This window comes from Ipomoea nil, unplaced genomic scaffold (assembly GCF_001879475.1).
Source record: "Ipomoea nil cultivar Tokyo-kokei standard unplaced genomic scaffold, Asagao_1.1 scaffold2921, whole genome shotgun sequence".
NCBI classification, from domain to species: domain Eukaryota; kingdom Viridiplantae; phylum Streptophyta; class Magnoliopsida; order Solanales; family Convolvulaceae; genus Ipomoea; species Ipomoea nil.
In genome coordinates, this window is record NW_017619349.1 from 744,586 (window position 1) to 755,119 (window position 10,534).

The following is a 10,534-nucleotide window of genomic DNA, read 5'->3' on the forward strand; positions in this document are numbered from 1 at the left end:
AATTCCCATGTATACCAAACATTGGAATTGAAATTCCCAGTAATTCTATTCCTGTCAACCAAACACTGGAATTTAAATTCCCACTTTATTCTCAAAAATTCAACTCCCATAGAATTACAATTCCTTTCTCACATAATTACCCCCCTCTAACCGAACGTGTAAGTATTTTTTTCAAGTGTGCAGTTGAGTAGCCTATTTAACCATTATTTAAAAAAAAAAAAAAACACTAAAATTCGTTCTCCATGACTCCATCTCTGCTAGAGCTGTCGAAACGGGCCGGCGGGGCGGGGCCCGCCAAAGCCCGCCATATGGCGGGGGCGGGCTAAAAAGCCCGCCAAAATACGGGCCTAAAATATCTAGGCCCGCCCCGCCCCGCGCCGTCGTAAGCCCGCGGGGCCCGCCAAATTTTAAATTTAAATAAAAATATATATATAAAAAAAGGTAATAAGTATTAAAATAATTTGGATAGTTTAAACATATGTTAATGCATTTGTAATTTTAGTCACAATAATGACTAAAAAATAATCAAATACATAATGTGTTAGTCCATACATGATTATATATATATATATATATATATATATATATATATATTATGGCTAGTTGACTGTTGAAATGTTGCTAGCTTATCAAATTGTAGAAGACAGGCATACAGCTCACTGTTAAACAACAAAACATGTTAGCTTATCAAATTGACGGCTCTAGTACTCCGTACTGCTCCATTCAACAAAACCATTTTCCAATCCAAAATTCTAATATTAAATACTAATATACTAATTATATAAATGGATGTATATATATATATATATATATATATATATATATATACACTAATGTTAGTAATATAATCAAGTTGACAAGACATATTTAATGTTATAAATGTACTATTGTAGCATTTATTTATTTTAATAATTTTTATTATCATATATTTGACGAGCTTGGCGGGTTCCCGCCGACCCGTCAAGCCCGCCCCGTCAAAGCCCGCGGGTTAGGCGGGGCCGGTAAAAAGCCCGCCAAAATACGGGCCTAAAATATCAAAGCCCGTCCCACCCTTTTCGCGGGGCGGGACGGGCTAACCCGGCGGGTTAAGTCCGTTTTGACGGCAACAATCTCTGCTCCAGTGCTCCCTTAGCAGAAACTGGAAAGACTAAAATCGCTTCATCAAAATACAAATGGCGGGAGTTGCCGCCGCCGCCGCCGCCACTTCTACACTTATTTTAACGTCACCGCCTTCATCCACACCTCTCTCATCCCTGTCACTGCCACCGTCCCCATTTCCAGGGCTCTGTTCATCCACTCTTCCACGATTTCACCACACAAACCCTAGCCTCACAATTTGTCATGCTAAGGTACACACGCCTGAAAATGTGCACGCACGCAATGAATTACGCAAATTGATTTTTTAAAATTATGTTTCTTTTTTTTTTTTTAAATTTTATTTCAGTTTAGTGGCTCGATTAGAGAGGAAGGAGAAGGAATCTTCGGGTCGAGTTTCGGGGATGAAATTATGGCAGAGGAAGAGTATGAGAGCGATGACGATGATGAAGACGATGACACAGAGAGCAGTATAGATTTGCTAATTAGGTTTGTACGGAGCATTTTCAAGAAGGTCTCCAAGCGTGCCAGGAAGGCCACTTCCTCCATCTTGCCGGACATCATCTCGCCACAGCTTGTAATTTCTCTTAAACTCCTCTCTTCTTAGCTATACATGAGTTCAAATTTTCATTTATAAATTTGTGTTAATTGCAAAGAATAGTGTTAGGGGCCTCTAAAACCCGGCCACTTTGTGCTGGGATCAATCATAAGAGAGAATCGTAGTTGGGACAAGATGAAGCTTTAAGTAGAATGAGTGAGAGCTCCAAGGTTTTAGGTCAACTTTTAGTTTAACTTTATGTTGTAATAATTCTCTAAATAGAGTGGGCATTGTACTGAAATTAAAATTATGGAAGTGTTCATTTCCATTTTTACGAGAAGATATGGAGGTAAGAGAAGTATATGGATAAACTGGGAATAAGTTTTAGCTGAATTTACTTGTAGTTAAATTGTAGAAGTACGTGTGAGAGGACTTAGGCTTCGTAATAATGTTATCCGTCTGCTTTCTTTCCTGCTTATTAATTCTTTTCAAGTTTTAGTTTACTTTGTAATTTGTCCGATCATTAATAGTGGAAACCAGCACTATTTATCAATTGGCTGTGAATTGAAGAACAAGTTGTAGATACAATTCATGTGGCAAGAAAATCTGAATTCATTCAACATTTTTGAGGTTTCGAACATGGAGTTATGCTTTCAAGATTCCCTGTAAAAGAAGGAAACATAATAATTTTCAAGTGAATCTCAGAGGGTATATGTATTGTTGCACAATTTTGTCTCCTGCCTCTTCTTTTGTAGATTGTGTTGATCAGATATTTTGCGTGACTACTTTAATCAATCTATGAGGGAATCTCTAGTTAAAATGTTGTAAGTTGGGCTTCTTACAATTAATTTATTTTCTGGAAGAGTTCTTTCAGGTTAAATATAGACTTCCACAGTTCCACTACAATATGCTTTGGTAGAAAGTTCACAATATTTTTAGCTTGCACATTATGCATGTAGTTGCATATGTTCTGAACGACTGTCTCTTCTGCTGAGTGACTGCAGGTGTCTTTTGCTGTTGATGGTGTTTTGATATTGGCTTCACTTTCGATTTTGAAGGCATTTCTCGAGGTATTGCTTTTCCATGGCAATTTTGATTTTTGAATGTTAATGTACGTCTTCGTTAGCTATGCAGTTTATATCAGTCATGCCATGGACTCCCCATCATGCAGGGATTTCTTCGTTACTTTCACTAATTAGGATTGATGACATAGGGTGTTATTTATCTATATTTTTACAACCACACTGTTCACTCAAGCACTCGTATTTTAGGTGATCTGCACACTAGGTGGCACTGTATTTGTGGTCATCCTGCTGTTACGTGTGCTTTGGTCAGCAGTTGATTACTTTCAGTCTAGCAGTACTGGTTTTAACCAAAGTGGAGCTTCATACGGCAAATCACAGCCAGTTACGTGATATTCCGTTCTCTCTCCTTTTCAACTGTTGAGTCGTTTTAAACTCACAATATATATATATATATATATATATATATATATATATATATATATATATATATAGCATAATGGTGGAAAAAGTGATTGTATAACAAAGTTGTTTCTGTAAATATTACTTTGTGCTATGTTAGCAATGCAAGCTTTTGCATACACTGAAAGAGCAAGGTTTTCATAAAGAGCCGTGAGTGTATGTGTATCAAAGAACTTTTAATTAGAGAGGGAGTGCGTAGGGAGAGAAAACACTTTATACTCCTCACCTTCTCTCACTCTATTTTGGAAAATATCGTCCTACTGGTGGCATCACATGCCACTGGGAGAGGGCATCAACACTCCTTTCATTCTGATCTTTTATTCCCTTGCTAGAGAGGTTGGTGTTCTCTCCCGATGTTGCGACTCGAAATAATTTGTGGCACATTTTCGGACAATGATTATGGGTTTCTCTCATTATAAAAAGAAAAAAAAAATTGTGGCACTGAAAAAGTGGTTAGTGGTGACACATGAAACACATGGTGAATAAGACTAGTAACCTAAGTTTGTATGCCACATCAACAAAACTTTCAATGATCTCATAGGGACCATAGAACTTGGAACTCAGTTCAAGATTTCTTTGTACCTGAAGTCTGTCTATAGGGTTGTAGCTTGAGATATACCCAATCCCCCACAGAAAAAACTCTATTAGTCCTTTGTTTATTTGCATATTGTTTCATTCTGTTCTTGACCTTAATCAGGTTATATTTTAAGATAGCCAACATTGTGTGTCTGCTAGTTAGCCATTCTTTCACACTTCTCCCTGAGATGGGGGTTGATTGATCTGCTAAGAACATAGGGAAACATACCAGAGAGGGTTTGAAATGGAGTCCTTTTCAAGGTAGTATGATAATTGGTATTATAGCAATATCCAGCAAGAGTAAGCTATTTTTTCCAATTCCTAAGTTGGTGTGAGGTGGCGCACTTGAGATAAGTTTCTAGACATCTATTCAATCTTTTTTATTGTCCATAAGTTTGAGGATGGTAAGCTGTACTAAGATTAAGCCTGACATTCAGCTTCTTGAATAATTCTTACCAAAAAGTGCTGGTAAAGACTTGTCTCTATCATTGATTATGCCTTGGGGTAAACCATGATAACATCTTTCGATTAAGATTTTGGAAGGTGGAAGTGGGAGCCATTTTTAAAAGTGGGAGAGATTTGCAAGGATAATGTTAGTCTAATTGCTAAATAACTGTACTATTAATTAAGCTTGAATTAGGATGAAGGCATGATTTGAAGAATGATTGTATGAATATAATGCACTTATGCAAGTCACTTCAGTAATGCTTTGTTAAATATCTCATGTTTTGGTATTGTGCATTGGCGTTGCCCATGTCTTATCAAATCATTTCAGACTAGGTTTGATTTAAGTTTTTCTCTCGCCTTCCTTCATGATACAGCTTTCTCCCTCCCCGTCTTCTGCGATGGTTGTTTGCTAGGGTTTCTTCGCCTCCCTGTCTTCTGCGATGGTTGTTTGCTAGGATTTCTTCGCCTGTTTCTTACATGTTCTGTATGGATACCAACATAGTTGCCCAAGATTTTGCCAATTTTACTCTTGTTGACTGATGATTAAGAGGGCTTACAACATGTATGTAGTATCTGTATAGTACCTCAGAACCAGGTTGTTACTACGCCAGAGTTTTTGGTGGTTGGACGCCGACCTTGCCACAAATAAACCAATTCGCTTCCTCTATTTTTGAGATACTATGGCCTCTGTCGGGAGACCAACGCTTGGGATGAATGCTAAGGAACTACAACCTCACCTCAACCTCACCTCTATTTGTGAGTACGATTAACCAGCATCTACACACAGAATAACCTACATATGCACATCAATTATAGCTATCTCGCCCCCCCCCCCCCCCCCCCCCCCCCCCTTAGTCGTACCGACCATATGCACATACATCCCAAATATGCATACAACCCGTACTTCTCATAGACTCATGGGAAGGTTAGTTCTCATATGATCACAACCCGTACTTACTAGAGTAAGATGTAGACAGATTTTAATTATTAATTATGATAGAAATTAAATAAAAAGATATCTTTATTTAGTTTTTATATTCCAATCAAAGCATACAAAATGGAGTAATTAATTTATCACAATTTAAGTGTCCCCATCTAAACATTTAATCATTGAGATGATTGGGGATAATTTCACTCAAGTTGATTGAACGGTTGATTTTGGTAATCACAAGATTTTAAGTTCTACTCTCAAAAAAAATGGCCTATTGATCTTCTTAATTTAAACCGGTCAGCTAAAGAAAATGTCGTATTAAACTTCTTGGTTTAAACTGGTCAGCTATGAATAACCTATGTTAACACACCCTCATATAGTGACGGTAATTTTTTTTTTTTGTTACCCAAAATAATTGAGATAATTAATTTATGTTGAGACGATGAATTAACAATTCATAACTAAAAAGTAATAGAATAACTAGTGAAATCGCCATAATAGAATTAGTCGTCAAGGTTTGAAAAGAACTCTCAAAATTGTTCTCTATTTAAAGGGGAATGTAAATCATTATACTCAACGTCAAGATGGCCGAGTTGGTCTAAGGCGCCAGTTTCAGGTACTGGTCCGAAAGGGCATGGGTTCGAATCCCATTCTTGACATTTCAATTTTTTTGACAGTAAATGCACCTACGCAAGCCACTTCAGCGATGTTTAGTTAAATATCTCACATGTTTTTGATATTGTGCATTGGCATATAGCAAATAATAAATATTTAAAGTTGGTTTATTAGCTAAAACGTGTTTTTATTTTTCTAGAAATTATAAAACAAAAATATGTGTTTCTTTTCCCAATTTTTTAATTTGTTGCTAAAATTTGCTAAAAACCCAAAAAATTTCATTCCGTATCGATATCAAACTCAATGAAGTCCTTTGTGATATGAACCCAAGCATGATCTAGTACATTTTTTGTTTTGTTCCTTTAACACGTTCCACACTCTTGGACATATCGGTTAATATCATGTTTCATGTGTGGCTAATAGAAGGATACTTTAGCTCTTTGGTAGGTTCCCAATGTTGAGTATATAACTATTAATGTGCAATCCAACTATCAGCTTAAGCTTTTAGTTGAGATGGAACATATGCTTCAATTTGGTATCAGAGCCCGATCCACTGTACACGTGAGGGGGCGTGTTGAGTATATAACCATTAATGTGCAATCTAACTATGAGATGGATGGAGCATATGCTTCAATTCCCAAGGTTCCAAGAGTGTCCTCTCAGAGCTAAATCATAGACTGCTTCCAAAAATTTTTTGTCTAAGGCCCCCAGTAATGCCCACACATAATCTCCCCTTATACTTGAGGATTGCTAGATCTAATTGTACAACAACCAACTTCTCTAGGTCAATTTTAACACCTCCAGAGATGATGTGCACCAAATATTCAAGTTGTTTTAAGCTAAAGAAATACTTGCTTTTCTTAACATAAAGGGAATTAGCTCTTAGTAGATATAGTACTGAAGATAGGTGGTCCACATGTTGTTGACAGTGGAACTATAAACCAGTATATATCACAAAAAACAAAAAAAAAAAAAAAAAACAAAAAAAAAACAAAAAAAAAAAAAAAAAAAAAAAAAAATCATTAGGTATGGTTGGAAAACATCATTCATCAATAAATTTGCCATAAATAAATACCTTACTAGAAAGTAGAAACAAATATTCAACCATAAAAAGGGCAAATTGTAGCCATTTCCACAGGCAAGAAGGAATTCCTATAAACTCTTTGGAAGAAGCTGATTTTCAAAAGATACTTTCAATAGCAATTATACAAAATTCCAATGATTTTCAGTTTTCCACCAGAAATCACTTATTCTTCTTTTAAAATATAAATAAAAAGAAATAAAACTAAATTGTGGCATTTTATAACCCCCTTGGCCCCTACTGCTTATATTTGCAACTCTAGGGGATTATTTACTCATGTAGTTCTTTCAAATCCACCACCAATCTGCATATGCAACCAATCTGGTGATGTTCCGCTTTGATAATCTCTTGTAGTTTGTGAACCAAATGCCAAGCTAGACGCGTCAAACGCTTGTGGAGGAAACTAGAAAAAGTTAACACACGTCATTTCAAATATCGATATCACGTGTCCTAAGGATTCAGAAAAAAAAAATAAAATCTTCCTCTACTTTCAATTTCATGTTATCTGAAGCATTATCTGAACTCAACAGGTTAAGATTTCATCATAGAAATGTAGAGCACTCACATCTTTTGATGGGAATCCTTCAATGCTAGGGGTCATTCTTGAGTTAACTGTTTCAAGCTTCATGGACAGAAACTGGAAATGAAGCAAATTTCAGATTCTTTTTGCACAATAGCTACATCAAATGATAGTATCTAATGAACAATATTCTAGAGAAAGAGAAAGAGATCAGAAGCACACCTCAACTTGGCGTTGTAGTGATTGGACATAATTAATTATCTCATCAAGGACTAATGCTTTGCCAATAACCTGCCATACCAAATAAACACCCCTTAGAAACTAGCTTGGTTGGCGCGAGTGGCCATGCACTCTCATCCCATGAAAAAACCAGTATGGCAAGCACTTTGCCACTTAATTGGGCCGGCCCGGTGCGAAGGGGGATTAATCTGAGTATGGTACAGGCTTAAAGGTGCCTCCTATAGTTAGGGCCTACTCAGGACATCTCGTGGTCTAACCAAAATTAAACTCCCCTTAGAAATAGACATTTCCAACAATTCACAAGGTTATATAAACTAAAAGTACTTATTCAACCACTCTTACAGGGTTTGTCAAGATAAGAAGGGTGACTATACTGCTCTGTGGGATACATCACTGGTGGATGTGTGTATTTATTGGACTTGAGAGGATAATAATGTGCTAGTTTAGGGTCATCAAGTTGAACCATGCAAAATTAATGTAATTAAATTCTAGCAAATGAAAGAATCAATGAGGAACTAGACTAGATCATGCCTTGTAATACATAGACTAATAATTATAATTTTTTAATGTAATTGAAATATGAATGTTGCACCTTGTTGCAACCAGGGACTAAATCTTGGAGAGTTTTCATCCTTTCACTTATCTTTTCTCTCCTAGCCTGTGAACCAAAAGGGTGCAATTAGCAAATTTAAAGTACACCAAATACAAGCATGATTCCACAAAATGTAAGCAATAAGAAATTAAATAAAATTACTCTTTCTGCTAGGCTGTGACTATCAGTTGCTTGACCCCTCCTAGCTCGGACATGAATGTAATCTTTTGGTGGTTCAGCTGGCTTTCCAGAAGTCCCTTCACTGTCAGCTTTAAATTCACAATTCTCATTTGCTCTTGCAGTCTTCACCCGTTTACTATCATTTTCACTCTGTCCATGCCACCAAACACCAAAATAAACAAATGAATGTTGTTCAAATTGGTATTACCAAACCAAGACATATTACTCAAAGTCTAAGATGTTTAATTGAATTGTATAAGTTTTATAATTGTGGGCCAAAAGCCTTATGGTCGAGCGGCATAGCTGTGGACCCTCAAATGAGAGGTCTCAGGTTTGAACCCTAGTGTGGAGGCATTGATTCTTTGTGTTTTTATGGAATGTGAATAAACCATAATCAATTTCAAGTTACTTAAGGATTATTGGAACTTCTGGTACCATACTTCCAAAAGGGGAGTATGCTTTTTTCATTTATTATTTGATTTATTTCTAACCCCCTCCCCACCTCTATTTTTCTGGCAAAGCCAAGTTTCAACTACTACCTTCAACATAGTTTCCTTCTTTGGACTATGAAACTCCAAAGGATAATAGAGTTGAATAAGCTAAAAAATTGTTGTCCAATCCATAATCCTTACCAAACAGGCAGAATGTCAAATATTTGCTCTACAATTTCAAAGCATAATCTAATTCAAAAAAAAAAAAAAAATATCGCAGATAGAGTTTAATTAGGAGGAGTATGTACCAGGCTGTTGCCGCTAGTCGAAACGCCCATAGCCGACTCATCATCCTCGCGACGCTTCCGAGCACCGCCGCTGCCATTCTGATCCACTCTCCCGTCGAGAGCCATCGGATCACTCACCGGCGGGCCATGATCTCGGTTCAAACCATGCACATTCGGCGGCGCCCCCAGTCCAAACTGCGCGGCGGCGGCGGCGGCGGCGGAAGCATTGATCGGAAACGGCCAGATCTCCACCAAATTAAACGGCACATTATTAGCAACCTGGAAAGCTCCACCGCCGCCATTCATCATCGGATCCATACCCCTCCAAAACCGACCCGATCCGAACCCGAGGATTAAAAAAATTTCTCAGTTCTCAGCAGCTAAAGGGGCATTTGTTTATTGGAAAAATTCGGCGTATATATAAGAATACAAAGACAGGGGAGCTAATTGTAATGGTAATGATAATGGTAATGGCGCGTTTGAATGATGTTCATGGAGAGTGGAGTGGAGTGGAGGTTGAGTGTAGAGAGAGAGAGAGAGAGAGAAGCGTTGAAAAGAAGTGACTTTGATTGAGGTTTTCTGGGAGGGTCCAGCCTGCAATCTTCCTTGTTCCTACGTCTACCAGATTCTCTACTCTACATCTACATCTACCATTTTTTACTAGAAAATTACTCTCACGTCAAAATCATATGTATTTTCTCGAGTTTTACTACATATACTTTTAAATTTTACTCTGTAATATGGTGGCTCTGATAAACTATCTCTTTATATGTGAGTCTCTGTTTACATCAATATTTTGTGTGTGAATAAAATTTGAGAGTACAAAATGGGATACACATAACATTTTCCTTTCTCACCATCTATCATATCAATTGAGTTACCAGTACAGGCTATTGAACATATGTGCAATCCAATTATCATACTTTTAATTAAGATGTAATACATGCTTCAATTTGGTATCAGAAAAGAGATTATAATTTATGTGTTGTTTGGAGTTAATCCAAAAATAATTGGCATGCACATGTGAAGGGACGTATTGAGCATAGCAGATGTGCAGTCCAACTATCAGAAGGCTGCAATGGAACACATACTTTATCAAGAGAAATCAGATGAATTCAAATATCATTCCAAAACAAATTATTTTAAATAACTTGATTTTGTTAAGTAACTTACAACCAAATTGTGAAAAAAAAAAGAGAGTTTAATTGAAGTCACTGTGCGCAAAATAAAGTTTTATATATTTATAGTGTTGATTTATTTATTTATTTATTTATTTAAAGCAAGACCAGCTAAATTCATTCATAATAATCCAAGTCTGAAACAAAAATAGAAACAAAGGCGTGAAAATTTGAAATTAGAAAAGCTTTCAAGTGGCCTTTAAAATTTTCATATTTAATGATGAAAAATAACTTTTATTTTTTTTTCAATTTTTTCTCCTTTATTTTTGTTTCCATTGTTTAAAAGTATGAGCATAAAAGGGAAATATGCTTTGTAATTATTAACGTTTGAATACAATA

At 36.5% G+C, this 10,534-nt stretch overlaps 2 protein-coding genes and 1 non-coding gene across 4 annotated transcripts; 2 read left to right on the forward strand and 1 right to left on the reverse strand.

The window, feature by feature from the left end:
- The first annotated feature begins 1,081 nt into the window (after positions 1-1,081).
- On the forward strand, positions 1,082-3,262 carry LOC109161175. 2 transcript variants are annotated; one of them, XM_019309534.1, is made up of 5 exons: positions 1,082-1,349; positions 1,445-1,672; positions 2,638-2,703; positions 2,905-3,096; positions 3,141-3,262. In XM_019309534.1, exons 1-4 carry the CDS (start codon positions 1,173-1,175, stop codon positions 3,046-3,048), a joined length of 615 nt encoding a protein of 204 aa, XP_019165079.1. In that variant the 5' UTR covers positions 1,082-1,172; the 3' UTR covers positions 3,049-3,096; positions 3,141-3,262. The 2 variants fall into 2 exon arrangements, with proteins under 2 accessions (XP_019165079.1, XP_019165078.1); XM_019309533.1 differs by having other exon boundaries at positions 1,083-1,349; positions 3,145-3,262.
- A 2,387-nt stretch (positions 3,263-5,649) lies between these two features.
- Positions 5,650-5,730, forward strand: TRNAL-CAG. Its single transcript has one exon. It is a non-coding gene; the product is annotated as a tRNA-Leu (tRNA).
- Positions 5,731-6,773: 1,043 nt separating this feature from the next.
- LOC109161174 (transcription factor BPE-like) lies at positions 6,774-9,627 on the reverse strand. The gene is made up of 6 exons (XM_019309532.1): positions 9,039-9,627; positions 8,282-8,449; positions 8,120-8,185; positions 7,510-7,578; positions 7,333-7,404; positions 6,774-7,170 (listed from the first exon to the last, which is right to left on the reverse strand). The coding sequence occupies exons 1-6, from the start codon at positions 9,333-9,335 to the stop codon at positions 7,042-7,044; spliced, it is 801 nt and encodes a 266-aa protein (XP_019165077.1). The 5' UTR covers positions 9,336-9,627; the 3' UTR covers positions 6,774-7,041.
- Positions 9,628-10,534: the final 907 nt, after the last annotated feature.

Bases quoted from the DNA above. Each gene is read 5' to 3' on its own strand.
- LOC109161175 (XM_019309534.1), top strand. From the start codon at position 1,173: ATGGCGGGAGTTGCCGCCGCCGCCGCCGCCACTTCTACACTTATTTTA. The intron at 1,350-1,444 runs GTACACACGCCT...ATTTTATTTCAG, and splicing joins TCACAATTTGTCATGCTAAG to TTTAGTGGCTCGATTAGAGA. The intron at 1,673-2,637 runs GTAATTTCTCTT...GAGTGACTGCAG, and splicing joins ACATCATCTCGCCACAGCTT to GTGTCTTTTGCTGTTGATGG.
- LOC109161174 (XM_019309532.1), bottom strand. From the start codon at position 9,335: ATGGATCCGATGATGAATGGCGGCGGTGGAGCTTTCCAGGTTGCTAAT. The intron at 8,450-9,038 runs GTACATACTCCT...TGGCATGGACAG, and splicing joins CGACTAGCGGCAACAGCCTG to AGTGAAAATGATAGTAAACG. The intron at 8,186-8,281 runs GTAATTTTATTT...TTTGGTTCACAG, and splicing joins GTCACAGCCTAGCAGAAAGA to GCTAGGAGAGAAAAGATAAG.